Source organism: Chroicocephalus ridibundus, chromosome 2 (genome assembly GCF_963924245.1).
Source record: "Chroicocephalus ridibundus chromosome 2, bChrRid1.1, whole genome shotgun sequence".
NCBI lineage: Eukaryota > Metazoa > Chordata > Aves > Charadriiformes > Laridae > Chroicocephalus > Chroicocephalus ridibundus.
The window spans coordinates 33,894,183-33,920,850 of record NC_086285.1 but is presented as its reverse complement, the minus strand read 5'-3'; the positions used below and the strand labels follow the sequence as shown (position 1 = coordinate 33,920,850).

Sequence of the window (26,668 nt, the reverse complement as noted above, 5' to 3'; positions counted from 1 at the left end):
AAATCAATTTAATCAAACCATAATAAAGTTTGAAAAATACTGCACAGTACTTTAAATAAAGAAGTATCAACAAGAGGGCTGGGAGGGAGTACTTTCTTACCCTTTTTATGGCTAGCAAATTAAGGTTAACATGAAGGAGTGGCTGATGAAAATGATTCAATGGCAGCTGCTCAGTACACCAGGGCACAAGCAGGAGCCTGCATCCTCAAAGGGACTATGATTCATTTCCAGGAAGGCCGATTAAGTTAAAATTGTAACCACAGCTTGAGAGTACCCACCCTTCAAGACAGTTGTCTGCTCTGACACACGAGACGGCAGTCTCTCCAACCACTGAACGCTGAGTATTGGCCAGGATACGGCATTTATCATTTTCTGCTTTCAGCTGAGTGTGAGGAGACTGAACCGGGACAATAAGACCAAATATCTTGCACAGAAAAACTTCCTTCAGACCGCTTGAATGACTGCTAACTAATTTTACCTGGACTGGAAGTAAAATAGGCAATCAGGAAACAAAACAACGTTTCCTGAGGAATTTTCAAAAATGACCACCTAAATGTACACTGGAAATTCGGGATATTTTATCTGATCTCTTGGGCATGGTACGTGTAACAAATGGTAAATTCTCAAAGACAGAGGTAGCCGACTGAAGCCACATACCTTAGTGCACTGTTATTATAATACAAGAAAACTAACATATACATATGAATAATTACCTTGAAAAGGCACAGTATTATAAACTTAGATGTCAAATTCTATTTCACAATCATGCAAAATTCAGACTGAATTTCTGAGGAGTACCTCATGAAGAACAACCTATAAAAACTTTCATCCTACAGCCAATGATTTAGCTCTAATGACTGGAAAATGCCATCCCACTCGATTTTATATCTCTGTTAGTGCTATGTATTGCCTTAAATGTTTCAGGTGTTTAAACAGAGATTTTCTTTTAGTGTTACTCAATGTTTACTTTGTAAATTGCTGTTGAAATACTGTGATATAAATGGTAAACCCATTAAAATTACAGCTACTAGCTGGCCCGGTTGTCATACTGTATATGCAATGCAGCTATGTAAAACCCTACTGGGTATGCTTTTCTTTATTCATGTGAGATGAAATGGTTGGATTTTATACAAGTAAAGGGAATAGGATTAGACACTGGCTTCTGGTTTTAGTTTATGTATGTATCACATATATCTGGCAGTCTATCTAGATCTTCAGTATGCATGAATTTGTGACAACTGTGATGCTTTCCGAATCACAGACTATGAAAAAGTCAGATGGAATTTTATAAGAAGTTATTTTTGTTCTGCAAGTGCTTTGGAACAGCCAAAGAATTCAGTAAAAATCCTATCTTGATTAGGAGGTTTTTTTGAAAATGTTAAACAAAACTTGCAGAAAATACAGCATTTGTAGATTAATTCTAACTCAGAATCTTAGCCCTTTTTCTTTCGGCTTAATTATATGTATGTTATTTTCATTTAAGGACATTCTTTAAAGAAATTGTCAGGGTAGGGAAATGGGCTGAACGTCTAACCAAACGAGAAAGAATATTTTTTTAAAGCATCAAAATGTCAGCGTTAAACTATGAACATACTTCACATTTCATTATCAAAAATCCTATCAGTACTGCAACACTTCAAAGAAGGATTGTGCACGATAGCGCCAAGAGCCAGAAAACACGAGCCCTATCTGAACACTGACTTTCTAACACACATATGGATTTACTTCACTCCGAGTTTCCTGAATGAGCACTGTAGGTTGTAGGCTTTTTCAAGTACATCTAGTATAGCTCAATCATTGGCATGTGTAGCAAAGCTAATACTCTGTAAAGCTACAGATGATAGAAATTAAGCTACCTGTCCCTGAAGTGGATGTGGAGGCATTAAAGAGGAAGGGAATGACTTAAGTGAAAAGAAATGTAGGTAACTTTTCCTGACTGAATGCAACTAATGTTTCAAGCCCCGTCTGCAGAAATTCCCTGCTTTGCACTACAAAAAGAACTTGATATGAATGCTTCCTGCAAGAAATATCTATGTGATAACTTGACTTTCACAATGAAGACTTTAAGCATACTGAATACAAGCTAAGAAACAAGAAACCTCGCAGCAGAGATGTTTCAGCAGCTAGAAAGCTTCCCCCTCACGGCTGGAATATTTGGTATTAAGGAAGACTGACTATAAAGTTTGAAAGTTATCAACCCCTTATACTGTGCTCAGGTTGTGGCACGTGTGTGTGAAGGTGGAGAGGAAGGATATGGAAACACATCTGAGAGAGGGACTGTGTACTTAAAGGCCTTTCTAAAATCACTGCAGTTGCTGAAACTGGAAACGTTACTTGTCCTGCTATTTACATTTATTTGGAACCTAACTCAGGCAAAAAATGGCATAAATAATAATTCTAAAGAATTTTAAAAATATATTTATAACTGCCTTTTGTTTTACCCATCCCTTTCCCTGCTAGAGAACCTCTTCACTCATCCTCTGTTTCAGTCCTCCTTCCTCCAGAAACCTCCTGGGATCTGCCTAATGGTCCCTGAATGACATTTCTGCTGGCCGGAGGTGCTGCTCACAGTCTGACACACCGTCCCATTTTTCACGCCCTGCATGGTGTGTGAGTTATAACTCATCTCTGTGAGTTATTTCTCTTTCTTAAATAATTACTGTAAACTGAAATGGCCTTAAATACACATCCACTGATAACTATATGGTAATATAAAAGACAGCCGAAGCTACTACTTCGGGATGGGTTCTGCCAAAGCATCATAGAGCTTGCCCTCTCTCTCTCTCTCACACACACACACACATAATTTGCCATTTAACATAAATCCAGCTTCCACAGCGGAATTCTGATTTCAATCCAAAAGGAATTAAAAATATACTGAATTGCTCATCCTGCTCTGCATTCTCTGCACAACTGTTGCCATCATAAAAATCAAAACCAGTCCTCCTAAAGTTACCACATGTTCCTACCAGAGTTGCTCTATTTATTCTCTGAGAAGAGTTCAAAAAAGCAATCTGTCATCTACCTGTTCATGGAAATTTTAACCTGCGATGATCCTTTGATAACAGTGATTGTATTCTATGTGTCCAATATCCTGAACAACAACAAGCTAAAAAGTGGCAGTTCTATACAGTAGTTTAAAAGGATTCTTCCCCCTTTCTTTAAAGAGCAGAGGTCGGGCTCAACTGTTCTTAGATGGAAGTAAATCCAGTATGTATTTCAGATGGCTACATTTCAACACAAATCTGGAAAAACTACAACCTAAAAAAAATATTGTCCTTTGATATAAGTGGTTATAAAACTGAGAAGTAAATAAAATCTAGTCAGCTAAGAACAGTGTAGTTATATGCAGTAAACAAACTGATTAAGAAATCTGTGAGAAATAATATAGGAGAGTACAGACCTCTTCAGTGATACTGCAATTTAATAGAACTTGTGTATTGCAGAGCAAATTCCTGTGCTTTAGCTTTAAAAGCATTCAGAGTCTCACGCTCTTTCACTTATGCCAGAGCAAATATGCTTCCATCACTGTGTTTTTTAGTTCCCTGGCATGAAAATAGAAATTAAATATTTTCCTGAAGTGTTGCAACCTCTAAAAATTGTGTGTGGCATTTTGCTATCACTTCCAGCAAGGAGTCTGTCATTCTTGGAGACAGTTGGTGCCAGCAAACACTAGCACATAAGTTTGGAATATTTCGCTCCTGACCATCAGCAGTGCAGCTTCCCAGGTGCCATGCTCACAGCTCTCACCTCCCGCTCCTACAGATGTCCTGGTGGTCATTCATCACCCCTGTGATTTCCACTAAGAAGCAAAAGGTCTCTGACGTGCTTCTCAGCTGCTGTTTCATCTCACCATGACTAAAGAAGCGAAGGTGTGCACATCATCTCCAAGGAGCGATCTCTAACGAATGGCCTGTCAGCCATGTCTCTCGTTAAGGAACAAAGGAGAAAAAGTTTGCATGGCTGACGTCTCTTCCATAAATCCCACATACAGGAAGTGTGTGGAAGTGGGCTACTTTAGGGAAAATATGTACAGTGAGCTTCCTTTATTTTTACTGCTATTTTACAGCTGTATCAGAGATTTGTTCTGTCAAAGGCGTTTCCAGCTGCTTTAATCTAAAATGCCTGCCATAGACAGTACCCAGAATATCAGTTTTTCATACTTTCTTGCCTAACAGCGTGGTTTACAAATAAATTGTGAAGGGGATGTGATCTTTAGGCTCCAGAGGGATGAATAGTTCAAAGGATCTTCACAAATCATTGTTTAAACAAAAAAAAGGAATTCACTTGAGCTTGCATTGGCTTCTCTGTTGTGTATGAATAATTCCAGTAGGAGAATTTATCAGCAATAGTACTCATGGAAATGGACTTCTAAAAAGAATTTGAGAGGCTATTAATTCTGACCCCAAAAGCCTCTTTCAGGGGAAGAACATGGTATGTGGACAGTACATGTACCCTCTGTATGTAGAATATTTAACGTCTTTCAAGTTTCACCTGCCAATGGTGATCTAATTTGTAAAGATATTACAAATCAAAGCTGATTTTCAGAAAATACTCAGCAAAAAACTTCTAAGTAAAAATTAATAATTGAAAGTCTAGCAGAGTTACTGATGGTGGTAGTCAACCTCTGATAAAACTGCAGCACCCCTACTTCTGTACAAGTAGAATTCACGTGAAATTTTGTAAAAAAGCAAGCAATATTTGAGGTCTGTATTAAAAACCAAATAGCTTTGCATGCAAAATGTGAATCAGAAAAGAATCAAGCTAAGCCAAGCTGAAGCCTGAATAGAATAATACCTTCAGAAGAAATAGCTTGATTCAGTTACTCTCTTAAACTAAGTTTTATGACAGGCATTCAGAATCTCTGGGTCTCATAAAGCGTACATTAGACACCCTAAAGGATCTCAAAACCTTAGTGAAACAGTGATGTGTGGATCATTGGTAGGGGGAATGGAGGGAGGATAGCATGGATTAGATGTGGATTAGAACTTGTTTTTAGAAAAAACTCATAAATAAAACACTTAGGCCCAGATTCAAGTCTGAGATATGTGGCATATATCACCAGATGCTTGTAAAAATGTTACTGCACTTTCAGACCTAACCCTGAGTACTCTATTAATTTAACTTGACATTTGTTTTAGTATTTAATGGATTAGTGTGTGAAAATGCTTTTGCAACTGCCTTCTTATGTTTGATCATGTAGTTTCCAGGCATTCATGGGCAAATAGACAGAACAGAGTGTAGTTGGTTGTAATGCATACAGTTACAGAAAATACAAAGTTTATGTGCAGAATTCAAGCCTTATTTTTTAAAAGTTTGATCATTTGCTGCTGAACACATTCTAGCAATACATAGCATTTCGGCTTTCTTCTTGGATGTAGATGATCATGACCATGGAGCTGTGCTAGAAGCTGGTGTTTATTCAGACAAGCAACACATGAACGCTTCCTCTTCAGAGAGCTTTTCTGTCCATCTTGGAGGCTAAATTCTATCAATAAACACATGATGTGTTTTTAAAGTGCAAATGTGAATTCTGCTTTAGTTACAGAATTCCCACCAAATCCATATGTGTGTGTGTGTGATTAAGTCTGGGGAGAGTGAATAGTATTAGTAAATTGTGTATGATACTATTCCACTATTTACATTTAACATGTGTGTGTGTGTATATATATATATAAAATGTTTCATATTCTGGCAAATAAGAAGGCTTCTTTGCATAATGCTAGCCTTTGGCGACACAACAGTTTTTAGGAAATGCACAAAATTAGGTAAGACCATTAAAGGTTTGACTTTATGATAGTTCATTAACTTCACAATAACATTCTGTGTTCTATGTGCGGTATCTTTGTTTACAATTTGAATCTAGCCTAGTGCCAAGGAAAAATGTTGCTCTGTTAAAAAGGGCAAAAAAAAAACCTATCTGAGAGATCAAAATCTGCATTTGATCAGTTGGCAGATTACCACCCCTGAGCATTCTATCCATGCCTGACACAAGTTAAAGCAGTCTGGGACTATTCTAAAATATTCTGTTCTGCCTGCAGTGATGCCAAGGAACTATGTCTCTCAGTTGAAGAGTTTCACCAGTTTCACCACTGGTCTAAACATCAAACTCTGTGTGTTTGCCAAACGTGGCACAGGACCACCTCAGTGTCATGAAAGGACAAGAACAGGACAAAATATCTGTCCTTTAGTTTGAAGATATTTTTTTCCTTTTTTTGTGGCCATGGTATTGATAAACTAAATGAAGCATCCCCTCCCTGCTCAGAGATGAGACACCATTGCACTTTCCAGATCCAGAGATGAGGTCTCTGTACCTCAGTAAAGGAATAATATCTCTTTCCTGCTCTTATCATCCAGATTCATGTTCTCAGGCTTGTTAACATTTTTTTTCTAAAGTGAATGTACCTAAAATTAGGAATTTAGTTGCTTCAAGTCCCTGTCAATGAAGGAAATCAAGCACCTCCAGTCAAGTTCTTCTGATCTTAGGTGGACTGACTCTCGTCCTAGTGATGCACATGGCTCTCTAATGGTTATATAGATAAGCAAGGGTGGTCAGGGTCCTGCTTTGGCTGTTTCAGTAATTTGTCTAAAGTTAGATACGTGGAGCTGGACAAGCAAGTCTTCAGAGAACTGTCATTGTTCTGAACTGAAAGCAAGCAAATGTGCAGTTTTTCTCTCATTTCCCTATTTCTTCTTTAGGTTGCCCGCTCAAGGGAGCTGTGCGCTTGTCAGCTAGAAAGCCTGCAATTCTCTATGCATGAGAGCTAGACTAAAGTACAATGTAAATTGGTCCGTTCCTACAAAACATAGTCCACTGAAACAGCTGACTCTCATGAATTGCCAGAACTGGTGGGGTATACCACCTAAAAAGTGCATTTGCCAGAACAGCTGGGAGTACATTATACCCTCATGCCCTCATCCCGTGGATAACCTAAATCAGTTTATCTGGAACTGCACTGAGTGGCTGAGCATGTGGACCCTTGAATGCTCCGGGATGACAAACCTCCAGCCCTCACTCCAGTCCCATCCCCACTGGACTTAAGCTGTGCCTTGGGATGGTACTAGGATGGCCTTTTTGACCACTTATTTTGATGACTTCTGCAGAAGACATCACACAGTCAACGCTGTGTAATTGAAAGTCCTAAAAAGTCATGGAAAACGTATCAATTTAAGTATAATGTGCCTGTGAGGTTGTTTTGATTAAATCTTGTAATTTCTTTAGGGATGGTCTAGCTGCCAGAGAGGCTTAGGAGGTAAACAAGTCTTTTATTCACAGAAGTCTCCCGCAATCTGCTCCAAAATGTTATAACCGGCAAATTTCAGTAGGTTAATAAGGCAACTCAGTCAAGTAGTTTAAATTAATGGGTAAATATATTGGCAGCAAGGTATATTAATTATTTCAGAATGGAAGACCATATTGAGTAGCTGAGCTTCTAGGAATAACAGATTGTTTTCCCCATACCAGGAAACAGACATATTTTTGGTTGATATTTTGCAAGAACTATACGTATTTTGGTACAGCCTTGGATATAGGGGAAGGACACAAGTTAATTGTACCACCTGTGTGGAGGTGATGTTTAATTTGAGTGCCTAAACCATAGGCAGTCTGATTTCTTTACAGCCATATTTGCAAGCAGATATAAGGAGTAGCTTGGAGCCTAAAATCTGCTACAAGGAGGCAATGCCATCCCCAATACTTTCTTAATTTTTACACTATTGTACTGTGGTAATGGAACCAGGTTGGTACCATTAACTCTTATACAAATAACAGGAATGAGGAGTCATAGTATATAAAGGCTGAAAATTTGTCCTGGCCTCAGACTGAGAAGATCAAGGGAAGAAGCAGAAGAAGAAGATCTGAGAAGCAGCAGAAAACAATTTCTTGCCTGGATGACTTGCTAAAGTTGTATACTAGTGAAATCTTGCCTTTCTTATTGCTTTTCTTCCTGTGTGGTCAGGACAAAAAGTAGTATTGTCCAATTACTACAGCAAGGAATGCCAGGAAGAAATTCAACATTCAGAAAATATTAATATTTTGTAAGTTTTGAAAAAATGTAGTGAGATTTTATAGCTTTACACTCTGTTCAGCTTATTCAATATTTATTCTGCAAAAGTCTGATTTCTTATAGGGTGGTGTTCTCCCCCAGCTCCTCCACTTGCAGTTTAAAGATCTGACTTTACACATTACAGGTTTGGAGCAGTGTCTTTTGAGGGTGGGGGGAGAGCAGGGGGGATTGGATAACTGCCCAATTTCATATGATAAAAGTGAAATTCTCTTCTGTCTGCAGGACAATCCCCAGGGAACAACGTATGAAACCCAAACTTAAATAAAATCATATCCTGTTTGCAAACATCATATTCCCTTTGCTTCTCAGTAATCTGGACCCATAAACCCCAGCACAGCTTGAGAGCCCATTCCTCATCTAAACAAATGCCATAAGCCCCTTTATACTTTTACAACCATGTCAGAAAATAATATTGACTGCCAATAGTGATGTGATTGGAGTTGCCTCCTCTGAGCCATAAAAGAAGCAGTCTGTTATCAATTTCTCTAAATGCATCAAGGGAATTATGGGTCGGTTCAGTTCCAAGTTATAAATGACAATTCAAAAGCCGCAGAAGTGTTTGAAGCTGGGAGACGATGATGACATTATCATAAAAGCCTGCTCTTCTTTGCTTTTGTGGGTTTTTTTTGCCTATCAACTAGACAAAAAAATATGGCTGAGAAATGACTTCAAGATTTCTTCACACAGCAGCAGGTCAAACAGGCAGGAAAACAATCACTATTTTTAGTGACAGACTGAGGCAAGGAGATGAAACTTGCTCCCATTAAAAGTAGATTTCTGCTTTTCTTACTGTCATTTTCACAGCAGAACAGAAGGGGAAGGATTGCAATAGATGGATGCATTGATCAAATGATCAGTTATAGCTCTAGTGGCTGTTAACGAATGAAAAATTGTGGAATGGTCTGATAATCCTCAGAACTAAAAAGTAATTTGTGATTATTCTCCCCATTTGTCCACTTCACCTGCAATCTACCCACCTCTCCTGGAAAACTTTTCACATTCCAAACCTCTGACCAGCTGCAAAAATCCATCTCTTGTTATTAAAACTGCTGGCCGTAGAGCTGCTAGTCTCTCTCCAACACAAGGAATTTCATCCCCCCGGTATTAGAATTCTTTAGCAACAGTTGGTTCTGGAACAGCATTAAGATTGAAAAAAGAATAAAAGGCATTATTGCAAGAGGGAGCTCCTATACTTCAGCGGATGTTATACTGCTGACCCTGGACAGTCCTCTGATGAAAAAATAACCATCATTGAAAGAAAACCTGTTATGGCCAAATTTAGGAGCTGAGTTTTAGACTATTTTTTTTCCTCTCTCTGTGAGACCTGTTCAGTTTGGCTGTCAATATGAAACAGCTTTGTGCTCTTAGATAAGAGAGCTAATTATGACTTACATAGTTTCTTATAAAACTATAAAGTTTATTGTTTGATTTCTTCTGAAAGACTAACGCATGTCAAGCCAAATTCACCAATGACCCTGACGTAAACAGTCCTTATCACTACTTGAAAGAAAATTCATGTGGATGAAAAATGTTTATGAAATCAGTAAACAGAAGCTTTACATGCATATTGCACTGGTGCAAAAGATTTAGAGCCATGATGGAACAGGATCAGAAAATATTAGTTACAGGCACTGCCTCTTCTTTGCTTTTCAAAATTCTTGAGAAAATTTCTTTTACTGTAACTGTAAGTAATGGCCAAAGAAGAGGATGCGTGATCCTGACTGCAGTTTTTTGGTACTTAGAACAGAGATAACAGCAAAATCAATAGTATAGTAGAATTCAGGGTTATAGAGGTTAGTCAGACCTTTGTTTGTGAACAATGCAAGCCATCCCAAACTCATGCCAATATAGTCTTTATAGCACATCCGCTGATCATGTCTTCAATGCCTGGGAAGTCCTAGGTTCCAGCCCTTGCTCCAGGAGCAGTTTCCATTTTGTCCAGTGATTCTTTCATGTGAAACATATAAGCTGTTTGTGGAGCAGGGGCTCACATTATTTATAAGTGTATGATATGTAGATTAGACATACATTATGGGCTTTATCCTGCTTATGCTGTTTTACTGTCCCAGTGCTCTTTCCAACAGTGGCACAGCTTCAGTGCATGGTGTGAGGGTCCCTAACCAGCAACAGTCTATGATCTCCTCAGTGGTAACAACATCCGCTAAGACATGGGGGCTCTGATATTAAATCCAGCCTGGCAGTGGAGAGAAATGAGCCTAGGTTTCCCATTCCCTGTGCGAATAGTCTAGCCACTAATATATTTAATAATAGAAGAGATGCATAATAACAGCCAGCAAGGTCCCCATATGGTTAGAAGACAATAGGATCAAAGAGCTCTGAAAACCATCATTCAAGAGGCAGCCATAAAGTCTCCTGCAAGAATGGAAGGGTTTTTTCCTCACTGTGTTCTTTAGAAAACAAGTAAGCAAGCAAGCAATAAAATGAATGCGAACAAAAATTTTAAAAAAATTAATTCTTCCATCCCTCCTTAAAAATCTTTGCATGAACTACTCTTACTGCTTTACATTGATTACTGCTTTATAGCCCTCAATTAAGTTGAAAGCTACTAAGTAGCAAGGCTGCTTCTTTCTTTCCTTCCACCACCATTTTTGAAAGTAAACTTAAGAATTGTTTTCCATACAGTTTGAAGCAGCTCCCTTTCCCAGAGCTCATCTTAACCAATAGACAGCTAAATATCACTGAAAGAGAGCTCCTAATCTGATTATTTACCTTGAAAAAGGTCATAACCCATTCCTTTAAGAGCCCCACAGCAAGCCTGACAATAATAATATGTAGAAAGACAAACCAACTAGAAAAAAATAAATAAAAGATCCATTGCTACAACATGTTCTTTAATTCAATTTCCATTATTCTAAATAAGAAATAAAGCAAATAGACTCAAAAAAGTAGAGATAAATTCAAGTGCTTAAAAAAATGAAGTTATACTGAGCATTTCTGACTTGTGTTAGGTTTAGAATGGACAGCATACTTCCATTAGTAGAAAGATTTCAAAGCACATCTCTATTCACGATTTTTTAATACCACACTAATTTCTTTCATAGAAAAATCTTATACTTTAATTTTCAAAGCATGACAGTCTTATTTGCTTTTCAAAGCCCTCAAAAAGATTTGTCAAGAAATTTTACATCAGCTTCTCTTTACTCAGAAGTCTGAAAAACATTCTTTGTCAACTTTATTCATCTCTTGTTCAATTTTCTCTGAACTTCTTCATAACTGCAACAACAGTGTGAAAAATCACCTTTGTTAATACAGAAATGTGTGCGTATATGCACATGTGTGTGTGCCTATGAGCACAGAGTAGTGCACAGAGGTCCACATGGACATGCAGGTCTATGTGTCAATTTGTAATGTTAGCTGATCCACACACAGAAATGACCCCCAACTTTCAAAATCAGCAAGTTGCTAGTCACCAAGTTCCAAATTTTAGGCAGTATCCTCAGCAAACTAAGTCCACAGTAGAGGAGCTGGAATGATTAGCTCTTCCTAATTCTTTGTTCCTTAACTCATAGTTCAGAAATCCTCAAAAATTATTAAATATTGAAAGCTAAAATGGAATTTTTCTTTTTCATGTTTTAAACCTTACAAAATGAGTATTTCTTCTGTCAGGTGTCTCATAATAAAAAAAAAACCTACTATAAACAAGAGTAATACTGTATGGAATTTATCCTTTGTGAAGGATAAGAGTAAATAAAACTTTAGAAGGTTGCATTGTAAGTTGACATCTAGAAATTGTGGCTTTATTCTTGCATACTCAGAAACAGTGAAAAGGAACTAAAAAATATATGCATCATCCAGCCAGCCCATCAATATCTAGTAATACCATCATTTCACTTTGATCAGTAAATAATGGACCCAGCTGGACAAAAGGTGCAGAATCCTTTTATGTGAAAAACTCCTGTACATGAAAAATTATTTCTCCCAGTATTATCTTAACTAGAATTTCATAGGAGCATGATACAAACATCAGTAGAAATTCTCCATCCTACATGTTTTTCAATAATTTAGGTTAATTCTTTCACCTAGTGTTGCAACAGATTTTTGTCTGCAGATTTTTTTCTACTGTGTCCTAATACTCGCAAGCTTGTATTTCAGAATGAATCCATTTCAACACAGGACATAAAAATGCTCAAGTAATTTATTAGTTTAACAACACCCAAGTTATTAGCTCACAGTTAATGAGGAATTCTCATGCTAAATGTTAGTTTCAGTAAGTTTTTTGTCCTTTCTGAGAAATGTGAAGCTATATTTATTTTTCAACAGCACACAAAACAGCTTCTCCAAAGCTCATTCTGCTATAACAATTGCACCCATGTTACTTTCCTCAAAAATAAGCTCATGTAAAAAACCCAGAGTGAGACAATGAAGAAATGTACGCATTACCACAAAATATGTTCCTATCTAACTGTTCCATATGCTTATTGGAATGTACTGTCTTCTGTGTCTATGAAAACACACAGTGTGATAATGGCTCAGGTTTCATCTCTATATTCTTTATCAGGTTCTGAAGACTTTGAACTGATAATGCAATAGTGCTAAAGAATTCATGAATGAATACATATGTTGTGTGCTGTCCCTCTTGCAAAAAAATAAACATCTACTTACCCCAAGTCCCCCACAAGGCAACAAGGAAAAGAGTTTTTGAGACACGTTTCCTATATATTAAAGAAAAAAAGAAACAATAAGCATCATTTATCAAAAAGCCATTTAAATACTGGATAAGTAATCACTCTTTACAGTAATTCAGATTTCGGTATCACACAATGAAAATGCCATATATCAGAATAAAAAATATTAGTGTACTTAGAAAGCAAATCAGCCATGGGACATTTAAGGTACTCTTTTGCAACAGTGACAAATCCTAAGATTGGTAAGCAGCAGTTTCAAAGGAGTATAATGAGTGAATCTCCACAGAAAGTCACTCTGAACTAGGGCGACTAGTCATCCCAATGTCTGTATCTGATAAGCAGCTTGTCTAAACTAGTCATCTCAGCTTCTTCTACAGCCAGTGGACTGAGGTAGGCACCTCTACCCGGCCTAGGTGACTGATGGGTTGAATTATACTCAAGAAGTACCTGTTTCATTTCACCAACAAAGGGAACCTCATTAAGCTTACATGAAACTGATGAGGAATTTCTTAAGTTCACCTCTCCAAAAAGTTTCTCCATTGAAAATCACAGTCTTAGTCTTCCTATCTATGCAAAAATGCTGTTCTCTTCATTTACATATCATCATTGAATACAGTAATATTTTTAAATCATAAAATGAAATACTGCTTGTTTCAGTATTACTCTGTAAATACATTCTACTAAAGGGAACAAAAACAATAGGCTTTAGAATCTCATTTCTAGCTTACTCCGCTCTATACATTAGATAATGTGATACAGTTTATCTTAATATTTATACTCACTTTTTATTCATTCATATTTTCTTTTTTTTTTGTACCACTAAAATCACTGTTTGTCTTGATAAGGACAGTATGAAAATCGAGTAAGGATGTCAGGACTTGATGCGGTTCCTATCCCAGTGTGTAATCTGATCCTAAGGCAGCTGTGGAAGAGAACATAGGCTTTTCCCCTGCCGTATCACAGAACTGGCTTTGTAACTTTGCCATCTGGAGGAAACGTTAGATAGTGAATCACTCAAGTTACCTAGAGGAGCCACCCATTGCTATGGAAGGGGTGAATGCTGCAGTTACTCATGTTTAGCAGGTGCCAATGAAATGCATAGAGACAATTATAAGCCATTATCTTTGAAGTACAGAGACCAGACTGCAAGGTCTGAGACGAAGAAAGTGCTTTACACTTCGCGTAAAATCCAAGATGCATTTTTTAATGACTAGAGGCCTTTGATCACTTTGCACAGTGTGCGAGAGAAGCCAAACAAAACCTCCTGTGGAGCTACCAAGGCAAATGCAGGTGCAGCAGCTATGCAGAGTGTTCTCATACTGTGAGTCCTAATGGCCCCAGACATGCAAGGGAATGTTGGCTGCAGGAGATTGTCAGAGTAGAGGTACAGGAGGAGTTTCCAGATCTCTTGCTAAGCGGATCCAGCGACCAACGCAAACAGCAATTTTTCACTTTTAACTGTGGGGAAGATCAAAAAGTCTTGAGCAGGTAACTAAAAAATCAGTGCTGTTAAAGTGCTAGGAGACATTAATGGAAACATAAGGTGTAATTTGAGATAAAAGAAGGCATTTTTAGAATATTGAATGACTAGACCTTTTTTCTTGAATTCCATTGCAGAGTTGGGACATAAGAGAGAACAGATGAATTCTCATGTATCTCCCTGACGTGGGGCACATTGTGCATGGTAAACACTATTAGAAACAGCAAACACAAAGTAAAAACAGAAAAGCAGATGGTGAGGAAGGACACTAAAATCAATCAACAGGTAGTACTAAAACAGGGGGAAACAGGCACGAAGCCTTTTCAGTGTATCAAGAAACTTGCCTGGATACTCACTTCTTATTGCATGATAGTCCAAAAAAGCAGCTAACTGACTTTGCAGAACAAGGAAAACACTGAGATTTCATGAAAACAACAGTGGGGAAAGGTTCTACTAAGAGAGTGTGAGAACATCACTTACATAGTCCTACAGAAAGGAAAGAGCTCACAACACTCCTTGTTATAAATGAAAATCAGTAGCAAAAAGCAAACCCTGAGAATGAATCAACATGAGAATTTCCCATGGTGTTTGGAATTGATGCCCCAGCAGAACTTGGAAATAGCGGTCGTTTTTCATGTAACACCTTTTCACACCCCAGGATACCTCCAGAATAATAATAAAAAAGATATTGGGATACTTTGAGTAAGATAGAAGACAAATTTTAAATAATCATACTGGTTTTGGCTTTGCATCAGTACATAGTTTGCAGCCATCAGCAAACCATTTCAGAAAAAAAGATCTAGAGAAGATTCAGCACAACAATTTACTGGTAGAGCTAGAAAAATTATCCAAGATTTGTATTTTAAAATTTCAACCCACAAAGATGGTAGAAGCTGGTTAGTCAAATTAGGTGCTGAGGCAGCCATCATTGATTGAGGCCAGGGCCCCTAGAGTAGTCAAGGAAGCTGCTTAGGAGGTTGACAATTGGGGACTGAGAGTCTGATGAGTGGGAAAAGTGATGGGCCAAAAGTCTCTTTCAAAAAAATAAACAAATTTAAAAGTGTGCTCACTTTTGAAAAGGCAGTTTGAGGAACCTAGTTGTTTTCAGTATCATCGCTCAAGAACAAAGCCATTTCTGCTAAGCTTTAATTTTTTCAGTAACTTGGAATTGCAATCACACAGATGCCCTGTGAATGCATCCTTTAGTTGTACTCTAAATACTGCCTCACTGTCAGGGATGTGTTGACAGTATATTTCTCACTTATGCAAACTTGTAATCATTGGAAACTTCATTTTCAGAAACACTTTCTTAATTATGGTTGGAGAAGGAAAAAGCAAACAAATTTGTAAGACCTCTTTGAAAACTGTTCTGTCGTTGAGCTTATTCAAAGAGGCTTGAAAGGTTGTATTCTGTCACACGAAACTTTAATGTGATGTGACACATAGTCTGCATATTAGTTTCCTTCATGTCAAGACAATGTAATGCAACATAACATGTTACTTAACACACCGCACTGAAATACGATCAGTCAAAAGCTTAACTACTCAGAAGTGTAGAAGTTGAAGTCATCATTTGCAATAGCTGCATTTGTAGGCCCTGATGCAGGCAAAATAAAACCAAATTTATACTCTGAAGCATTAAGAATATGTGAACTACAACTGTGTGCGTGATTCTCACTGATTTCAGTAGTTTACAGCTGTTTTGCTTTGCAGCCTGCCAGAACAGGGACACTGAAATAAGCATTTATTGACAAGCAGCAGATTTCTAGCCCTAGTCGTACTTAAATTTCATTCCTTCAAGTGTTTCTCTTCTGTGTGAAAGGTACAGAAGCTGCTTGTTAGCAAAGAAAAAAGACCTTCAGACAATGCAGATGTACTCTTCTGAACAGGGACAGGGAACAAACGTTTTTCTGGAGCACAAGTAAAGAACAAACGGTGCCTCTGTCTTTTTGGGTGGGTAGAGGAGCAAGGGAAAGGATGGGTAGGTCCTCCTTTTCATTAGGATGCAAAGCCATAATTTGATGGAACAATTTCTGTAGCAAAAAATGTACTTTCAATGAAATAGAAATGTTCTGTGAGACAATGTTGTTATTGATGACATTTTCGATGAGAAACATTTCCTTTAGATTTTTCTTCTTTGCTAGACATCATTTTGAATTTCTATGCTATACCAAGACGTTAATTTTAATGTCAGGCTTGGTTAGGTTCAACCTCACTGAACTGGGGACAATGAAAGATGGAACAGTCACACTGCATTTTGGAAAAATATAAGAGACAATTAAATTCCTTTATACGAGAGTCTGGAAGCTCAAAAGATTAGAGCTTCCAGCCAAAAAACAGGCACATGCAAAAGCATGTGGGAAGGGTGTTTCATTGACTGTTGTCTTGGTAAAAGGCCATGTGAGAGGCAGCAAGAAAACATCTTAGAAACAGAGACAGAAAAGGGCAATAAGCCAAGGATACACTTAGAATATATGCAAGGAGTGTGATCTTGATATAAACTCAGAGAATAAATGTTTTGGATTAAGTGTCAAGAGAAAAAGGCAAAGAGTGTCGAGTAAAGAACTGTGGGTGAAGAAATGGATTTCTGAGATTGTGTAAACAAAGCTTTCTGCATTCTCTATACATAGGCAGAAACACAGTGAGAATACCTGGGTCCATTCCTTTTTTCACCTTGTAGCTGCAGCTACACACTGCATCCTATGTGGTGGTCAACTCTGAGACCCAAAATGGGAACAATATTTTACATCAACGTATGTTGTTTTAAATAATGTAAAAATTAAAATGAAATTAATCAAACCCAACAAAATTTAAATGAAATGCTTGACTGTATCAAAATGGAACATTTTTACAATGTTGATGAACTCAAATCAAAATGTTTCCAAATATTCATTTTGCAGGAATTTAGGGCTTTTTCTTGGAAACACTTTTTTTTTTTTTAAGGGGGATTTCCTAACTGGGAAATCTATCATACCATTAGTATTTTTGTTTTGGTGTTGCTTTGGCTAAGGAGGTGTAAAATACATAAGACATTTTTCTTATCTACTCCTATAACTCTCTGAAGCAACAGTCTGCCTTACAGAAGAAGTTCTTAGCATTAGTTTCCAAAGGAAAATAATTGCTAGGTATCACTAGAACTGTGGCAGCAATTTCTTTTGATGGCCAGTATTGTTTTTGCTTGGGTTGGGTTTCATTACATTTAGGAAAAGCTCCACATCTTAGAATAAGTGTTATAAAAACAGCTGAGAATTAGTGTGTTGCATCCAGTGTGCTGGGACGTAAAGGGCAGGATTTCACTCACAGATTATTTCCAAAATGCACTACTTTTTTGTGTGTTTCCTTTCACATTCTCTGTAGCAGGTTTGACAAGTAGATCTGCTTCATGCTACACTCATGGCTGAGTTCAATTTAACCCTATTTTTCTATTATAAAAAGCATACGCTGAGCATTTGCTGTGCATGAAGACATTTCAGGTGAAAATCCTGTCAGTTTTCTGCTATTCTGTTCATCCATATGTCTGTTTAATATTTTTATGTGCTTTCTTCCCCCCTGTTATTGAGAAAGTTATCGTATCCTGCATAATGGGAAGACATCAAAATAAAGTTCACCTATTAGCAAGACTTAGGCATGGTATCTGGACTCAGCATGGCTGAAATAATTAAAATAAATCAAATGAGAACAGCAAACAAGCAAATCTGACAAGCAAGTGTATCTTAAACTCCCGTTTTCAAATCAAATAACACAAGGAGATAGAAAACCAACCGTGTTCAAAATTTCCATTGACCTCCGATGGAGAACAAATTACAGTAAAGGGTTAACACTTCGATGATTTGTGAAGCGAATTAGGAGAAACCTCTATTGCTGCTTTCCAGCCTGTGCATTTTGCTAATCTATATTTGGCTCCCATTGTAACATTCTCCTTCCACATAGCAATGCATTTGGAAAAAGTGAATTTTTGTCACACTGCTTGCCAAGTATTTTAAACTGACACCAGCTATGACTAATGACAGTGCTGGAATGTGCTGTTCTCAGTAGAATAGAGGCCTGTACAGACCTAGGAGTTTCCTGGGGTCCAGCTTCTGTCTGTTCAGGGGGCTGGTGCCATACAGCAGTGAATGATGTTCAGAGTGAACCAGCTGTATTTCCTCCAGACTGGCTTTTCGACCTCGAATTCGCTGAAAGAAAACAGCAGAGGCCTACAATATTCCACTGACAATATTTAGGGAGAGAAGAAAAAAAAAAAAAAGTAAAGGTCCAAAATAACATTTAGTATGATTAATAATGGGTTGAAATTGCGTCATGCCGGAATGTGACACTGATTTGTTTATTAAAGTAATGCTATACGAAAAACAAATGCGTGTGTGGTTTATCACAAATGCTTCACTTAAGTCTTAGTAGAGTTATCTTAGTACAGGGTTTCACATATAAGAAAAAGACAAGATTCTGCCTCTTTCCTACCTCATAGGGATAAGAGATACAAACCAAAAGGCTTATTTCTTAAGTAAGAAAGCTGGCTAGAAAAATTCTAGTTTAAAGAGCAAAAACTTATTCACACCTGTAAGCTGCGGATGCGTTCTGAATGAGGATTAATGTTTTTTGCGTTACTACTAGTACTTGTGATTTATGCTGCTAGGAAGAACACGATCACAGTGAGGAGAGCCAGGGAGAAGCAGCAAATTACAGTTTAACTGCTTTAATAAAATATTTCTATATCTTTTCATTCTTTTAAAGTATGTTCGATATCCCAGGATCATTTTTGCTGTTACACATGCTGACTCACTTGCTTCCTTACATTTTTGTAAGTGGAGTTTGTCTCTTTAACTGTTTCTCCAGCCTGTACTCTCCCCACTTAAATCAGTGTTAAAAAATCTGGGATGCCTTTCTATAAATCCATTGAAATTTTAATCAGTTTAGGGAGGAAGGAAGATAGGAAAGAAGGAAAAAAAGATAAAACTAACACTTTCTTATTCAGCAAATCTGTCCCTTGTATGTATTTGGAATTACAGCTTGTCACAAAAATATTTATTTCTCTGCTTGTGCGAGTACTGTACAGCCTTTGCAGATACAGCAACAGGAAGCAGATTTTGTTCAGATTTGGGCATAATAAACAGCACTGTCAACAAAGTTCTGGTCCCAAGATCATCTTTCGTGTTGATATTGGATAACGTAGAGAGAAAAGAGTCTTTTTTTAAAGTTCTTGGACTCTATTTGCAGACCTGGTCCATATAATCACCAGGGGCAAAACCTCTCAAAACTTAGACTGTAGATCTGTGTGACTGTCAAGGTCTACAGATAAACAGGTACAGAAGTTATCTAAATAGACCGTCCTATTCTTCATAGACCGATTAATCTGTTACAGAAATACCATTCAATTCTAGTTTTCTTAGAGGTTAAGTTGTAATTCTTATTATATCCATCACGTATTCATGCACATCAGAAGGCACCAGCTTCTTCACCAGGAGAAGAAAGCAATATTATAAATAATAAAGAGAATGTGCACTGTGGAAGAAAGGAACTGCCTGGGGGGGTGAGGTGGGGGTGGGGGTGTCAGAAGAACCATGCACAATTTATATTGAGTTAAGCAGTGGCAATTTTTCTGACTAATCAGGAAAAATGTCCTAAGAGTTAGGTCTAGATGACTGTGGATCAAGCTCCCCCTCAGGGAAATGGTGGAAGCCCTGTTTCTTGCAGTGTTTAAAACTTGACTGGAGACAGCAGTGGAAAAAACATTTTAGGGAATGATCCAAGAACTAAATGACTTAATAAACCCTTTTTCATCTCTAATTTCTTCAAGCCTCTCCCAGTCTCACATGAGAATTTGTAGCAGTGCACTCACATCCTTTTAACACACAGTTGCACAATCAAAATCAGCACATTATGTTACTTCATGGAGTCAGTAAACTCTGTAATGGTTCTTCTGGGTCAGATAAAATGTTTTTCTTCACAAGTGAGGTGCCTGGTAACATTCATTCGTTCATCCATTCTCATTACGGTCTGTGTTTCTAATAAGCTGCTTTAAAATCTATATACCCAATTCTCCACAGCAAAATTGGGAAGGGAGGCTGGCTTTTAGGACAGCTAAAATAAATGTGTAAGAAAAGTAAAGAGGTACTTTATGAAGGTCACATCAAAGAACCCTGAATAAAGTACTCACTCTCTGGTCGTATATTTTCAACAAGTTATACAAAATATCTTTAAGAGATGTTTAAGAGACTTAATTGTCTGGCTCTTTTTAAAGGGCTGTTAAATGCCATATCACTTTAACTATAAAAAGCCCCACAGCTAGCTGTTATTCTTACAATGGGGAGCTCTGTGATGTCCTATGGAAAACAGTGATTTGCCCTAACAAAGGAGGGTCTGCAAGTGGCCTCCCCAAAAGGTTTTGCTAAGGAGATACTTACTCCCCAGTATTGCCAGCCGGATCGTTTAGGGCAGAAACAGGTTGTGCAGAAACAGGTTTGGTGCAGAAATCAAACAGCACCGACCGCCCCCCCCTGACTGCTGCAGGCTGCTCCCAGCAGTGAGGTCCTTGGGGCACAGCCAGCAGCTGAGCTGCCAGGGCAGGCACAGCCCAGAGCTGCTCTTTCTCCGCGGCTTCTCCAGCTCTGACTTGACCATCGGCAAGCACATTTACACAGTAAATGGCAGGAGGAAAGGGAAGGGCAAACAGTGCACACATCTGTGCCGTTTCTGCATTCCCACTTCCTCATTTACTGTTCCTTTCATCCCACCCTTGCAGTATCTCTGCCTGTCAAGCCATTTGCAACAACATTAAAATTCCAACTATCTAAGACTCTACACAAAGGAAAAAATAATTTATATTAAAAATTACCTGTAATAATTGCTTAGAACACTTCTACTTACACAATGATGTCAGGATTTAGCAGATCTACAAAAGCACATGCCATGAGTCTGTTGCCAGAATCTGGAATCATGTAACTTCAGTTATGCAAAGGAATAGTTTCTGGCTCTCACTGGCATGAGTTATCAGACAATATAACATGTGCATTTGTATAACTTTACACATACACTTTTATCCACATCTTTTTTATTTTAAAGTGTCTTTCTTAATTTTCATCAGCCATGGTAGTATCAAAAGCCTAAAATGTAGTAGAAAGCAGAAAATTGGCATAAAGCCAATGAAAAAGGAGAAATAGCACAGGAGAAATTATGAACAGTATTTGTTTCATTCAAGGGGACTTGAATGCTACATCCATCCATCTGCTACATCTGTAGGAGAAGGTAAGTCATCCTTTTCTAATGTGCATGACAATTTGTGTGTTGGCTGTCTGACATATGCAGTTCCCTCATCAATGGAGACATTTTCCCTGAAGATCTTGGTTAGACTTTCAGCAGACTAAACTCTTGCACAGTCAGAGATTCAAAAAGACAAAGATGACACCGCCTGCTTCTCTCCGTTAAATTAACAGGAATTGTTGACATAGCTTAAGCAATATTTCTCACTTGAGTCTCTCAGTGTAAGGTGTCCATTGCCTTTGCTGCAGTTATTTGTATGGAGAGAATGTCTCTGAAATTCCCTTAGACTATCCAATTTGTGAACAAGGTCTTCAGAGTCTTTTCTTCTTTTTCTGGGATTTCTCATAGTATTTGAATTGTCTCTTGTTTTTAAAAAGACACATAGATAATATGGATCATTTGCCAGTCAGTACACCCACATCACTTCCTCTCTTTCCCTTATGTGGGAATTGCAACCATATCTCTAACACGGATGCACCCCACAGAGATGCATTTCTCTTCATATGTTTTGGTCTTCAAGTGCTTGACCTGAATATGTTCAAATTTTGCTCTTAAAGGGTCTTCATGGACAATTTTTCCTGTATTGTGGAATTCTTTCATATTTACTGATCTATGTGATCTGGCAGACTCAAAGGTTTTAAAATCTTTGAATTCTTTCCTTCTCTCCCCATCAGTCCGTGAACTGGGGACAGGAGGAGGTGTAACACGTCTCCCTGATCCAGAAAACTACCAAAATTCAGATCAAATTCCAGGCTGAAAAGAAAAATGTTGCTGGACCACAGTCCCTACAGGAAGTGGAGTTGGGGGCGCTAAGTGGGACTGTGTCTACATTCTTCATGTCTTTTCTGAAACTGTGCTGATCAGTGTAGCCTAATGTCAGTCATGTGTGCATAAATTATGGCCCCAAAGGAATTATGTAAATACTTCCTCTCCCTAGAACAAGTAGAAAGCAGACACGACCACCAAAACATAATTCAGTCCTCTTTTTTTTTTCCTGTCCCAAAGGTAGGGCAACTATGCATTACTCTTTATCACAAGAAAATTGCAAAAAAGAAAAAAAAGAGATCATGGATGGTTTTATGCCAACTTTTGCATCTTTTAGCTGCCTTATTCTGTTGCTGCATTTGATAACTCTTCTACCTCTGTCAACCTTTATCAAACACAGGATAGGTATTCCAGTGAACACACACAAAACTCTTAACCTAATGCAAAAATATTGAATCTGAATTTTATTTTCCCAATACCTAAATACCAGGACCATAAAAAAGTCCACTACAGGGGGAAATTACTCCACTCTCTTGCCCTGGACTCAATCAGGGACTGGTCTGTCAAATCCCACTTTCCAGGGCTGGCCATGATCAGGATTTGTTTCTCCCTTGTCTCAGAGAAGCCAATGGGGGAAGCAATTTATCTATTTGGAAGTGTAATGCAATTTAAAAAATTCCAAAAGCTACAACTAGTTTCTCAATTTAGCAAAAATCCTCTAAACTGTTGCTTGAATAACTCTAGAGCTCAAATATCTATGGCTAGAAAGACAAAAAAACAGTCTGGAGAAGCAAGTCCTTTTGGCTGTGTCTGCGGCAGTAAATTAAGCAGTGCCAGGAAACATTCCCAGGCAGAGGAACACAATCATCTGTACTATTAAATTGCTAAAGTGGTCCTTCACACCGTTTTGGCTGAGCAGCAGCTAGCACTCTCCCAAACAACTCCCAGACACGGTTTGGTCACTGGCAGGGGCCAGGGAGCATTCCTGGTAGTATGAACATGGGCCTTTCCATGCCAGTTGGCCTCAGTGGTGGAGAACAGCCCCAGGCACATTTTATTTTTTAGTGAACATACAGCTTCGAGTACTCCAGTCAAACCTTGTTATGATTTTACCGAGTTATATCTTAAATATGCTATATATGGGGGCAGTATAAGCAATATATATTGGTAATTGATTAAGTCTAGATTAATCTATTAACTGCAGTTAGCATGGTGTCAGCCCAGTATATATGACTTCCATCATTCCATGCCCAGTTAGAGATGGTAGTTCTCTGCGCACTTGGCCAGTCGTCTCTCTCCAGGGCCATAGACCTGAGCTGTGCGAGGGGTTAATCCACACCACATGATTTAGGAACCATGTTTTGCTCCCTGTATAGACAACAAAGATTGTATAGGCATAAAAAGACATTGAGGCTCTAGAGCGTGTCCAGAGAAGGGCAATGAAGCTAGTGAAGGGTCCAGAGTACAAGTCTCATGAGGAGCGGCTGAGGGAACTGGGATTGCTTAGTCTGGAGAAAAGGAGGCTGAGGGGAGACCTTATCGCTCTCTACAACTACCTGAAAGGAGGTTGTAGTGAGGTGGGGGTCAGTCTCTTCTCCCACGTAACAAGTGATAGGACAAGAGGCCTCAAATTGCACCAGGGGAGATTTAGATCGGATATTAGGAAAAATTTCTTTACAGAAAGGGTTATTAAGCATTGGAACAGGCTGCCCAGGGAAGTGGTTGAGTGGCCCCCTGGAGGTATTTAAAAGACATGTAGATGTGGTGCTGAGGGACATGGTTTTGTGGTGGTTTTGGCAGCATTAGGTTGATGGTTGGACTCAATCTTAAAGGTCCCTTCCAACCTAGACGATTCTATGATTCTATGATTTTCATAAGGGTTTCTTGGTAGATTAAGAAAATAGGGAGGGTCCCCTGACACACATTGCAAGGTAACAAGATCTGAGCTACCTCTGACTAAATTAGCTTTGATCCTGAAACTCCTCATAAGACAAAAAGTAGGACTGCAGCCATCTTGTGGGACAATTGTTTCAGTAAAAGAAAAAAAAAAGAAGGTTCACAGTTACTGCAGAGGATTTCCTAAGCAGCTGCTGCAGGTTGCTGTTCCTAAGCTGCCCTTCTGGCATGGGGCAGTGCAGGTGGCAAAACCTGAGCGGTAATCTCCCCCCATCTCCTCACTCCTTCTGACAGAAACTGAGGGAAATCATATTCAAAAATTATACTGAGAAATACTAATGTTCATGAGGGGGCATTTGTAAGTCGGTAAAAGACACAGTGGAGCTGCCCGTGATGCTTTGGCTCTGCATCCTCAGTGTGGTATGTTCCAGAACACAGTTTAACAGTGGCCTATTATTTCTTGAATAATGCAATAGCCACTCCTTTAGTGACACAAGTCAGATATTCAGCTGAATAACTTTTCTAAAGAACCAAAGCACCAATTAAGCAAATCACCACGTCCTTCTTTATTTTGAAAAGTGACATGTTTGATGTCAAGCAAGTGCTATTCAGTGGAACAAAGGACAGATTGCATCATCAAATATAATCATCCTGTCTTTAGCTACATAAGGGGATCAAGATAAACACCAGATCTATGCACCAGCATCACACTGAGGTTCCTCAAAGTTTTATCATCCGAGTTTACATTTTGACAGCTCGTTTCACGTTGCAGCCTCATTTCAAAGCATACAACAGGAGTCAAAATTAACTGAATGCCATTTGACATAAAGTGACTTATTTCCCCTCTGCAGACTCACTGGATTTTGCAAGACCTAATAGGCTATATTTCAGCTTTTGAAATCACAGAATTGTAAGAGCGAACTTTAAATTTTCAGGAAACTATTGGACTGTGTTTACCTCATATTAACTTATACTACTTTACCAATTGACACCTTTTCCAGACCCACACAATTTACCGTTCGACAATATCTGTTTATCATAGAAGAAAGCAATACATGGTAGTGCATTGTGTTTTACTTTTTTTTCTCCCTTTTTTGTCTTTTCTTTATGATATGTATCCTGAGTCAGCCAGGTAACTAGGCCTTATTTTCGTAAAGCACTCAGCTGCAAGTTTAACTTACTCCTTAAGTATGTGATCCCATCAAGGAAACCACTCCTGTGATATGTGGCCTTCAGGGCCTTGCTGAAAGAAAGTCTTCTTGAAGATTGAAAACATTATCCAAGCTAAAAAAACATTAGCCTGTTAGAGTGCTGCCATCTAGTTAGATGAGTGCATACAACAAAAGCATCTGTAGTGCTTGCAATATCTCACTGCCCAGTATGCTAGGCTACCTGCAGAAAATCTTTGTGGGCAGTCACTAATAGCTAATCAAAGGGACCTATTGTACCAGTTCCTTTGGGTTTGTAAAAACCTAAGTATATAAAGAAAAGCAATTAAAGAAAATAGAGCATAAGAGCCCTAGCAATTTCGGGATCCTGCAAAACATAAGCAAATTTGTGTTGAACTTTGTTAACTGGTGCTGCAATGCAGTAAGCACCCTCAATTGCCACAGGCTTCTGCAGAAGTTGACAGTGCTGCACAACTCATGGGAAGCAGTGAATGGTAGGAAAAGGCTGTTTCTCAGTAACCCAAGTCATACATGAGCCTCAGAACCCATATTTGATTTAAGCATGATGTTTTAATCTACAATTTTGTGAGAGAAATCAAAGCAAAGGAAGTTCCACACTTGCTCTGATATTGTCTAGAATGTCTCAGATTTTGACTTGGTATCCATCATACACCAGGCAAATGAAAATACTATGAAAACAGACTTTAGAGTCTGAAATAAGACAAGACGTAATGTGCTTATGGAGTGATACAAACTACTTTAAAGAAAAATGCAGTGTTCTATGTTAGTACAGAAGCAAAAACCTTAGCTGCTTGAAAAAATTAAGAATTGCCATTGGAAGGACTGCACTTGCTGTTCGACTACTGCTTGTCTACCTTCCTATATCAAGGTGAGGAACATAATCATGTCTGGATTTTATGTTATGATGTATGTGAATAAATTACTTTCATTGTGTAAATTCTTTGTTTTCCGATTGAGAAGTGGGGTTTCCTAAAATACATTATCTTAATATTGTCATTTAAGTCCAAATAATTCCTAAGACAAATTACAGAAGACAGACAGATTTAGGATTTCATAAATTTGGCATTTACTTTAACAAGTCAAGTATCTGGTCTTTGTTTTTTATTACCTCGCACTTGTTCAGCAACCCAGTTTCTTGCAGCCTTGACCAGATGCTTTGGATCCTTCCGGCGTGTTCAGGGTGATTAGCATAGTTGCCACACATGCACTGGTGCTTCAGCATCAGGCTGTCGTACACAACACCTTCAGCACAAAGACAGCACAATAAGAAACAGCAGGTGAAACAACTGCAAGTTATACTGCTCCATGTCACGCATACTGTAGCACAACTGGATTTTATTTGACAGTTAGAGCAAGATGAAAACTCTG

General features: G+C 38.3%; 1 protein-coding gene across 14 annotated transcripts in view; it reads right to left on the bottom strand.

The window, feature by feature from the left end:
* Positions 1–26,668, bottom strand: part of HDAC9 (histone deacetylase 9) — a 487,213-nt gene that overhangs the window by 117,721 nt on the left and 342,824 nt on the right. For all 14 annotated transcript variants that reach the window (XR_010069838.1, XM_063324965.1, XM_063324968.1 and 11 more), the window contains 3 exons: positions 26,409–26,542; positions 18,247–18,367; positions 12,690–12,739 (listed from right to left, as the gene is read on the bottom strand). Coding sequence is in view for 13 of the 14 variants with exons in the window: in XM_063324965.1 (XP_063181035.1) it covers positions 12,690–12,739; positions 18,247–18,367; positions 26,409–26,542 (305 nt within the window). In the remaining variant the exon portion in view is untranslated. The remainder of the gene's footprint in view (positions 1–12,689; positions 12,740–18,246; positions 18,368–26,408; positions 26,543–26,668) is intronic.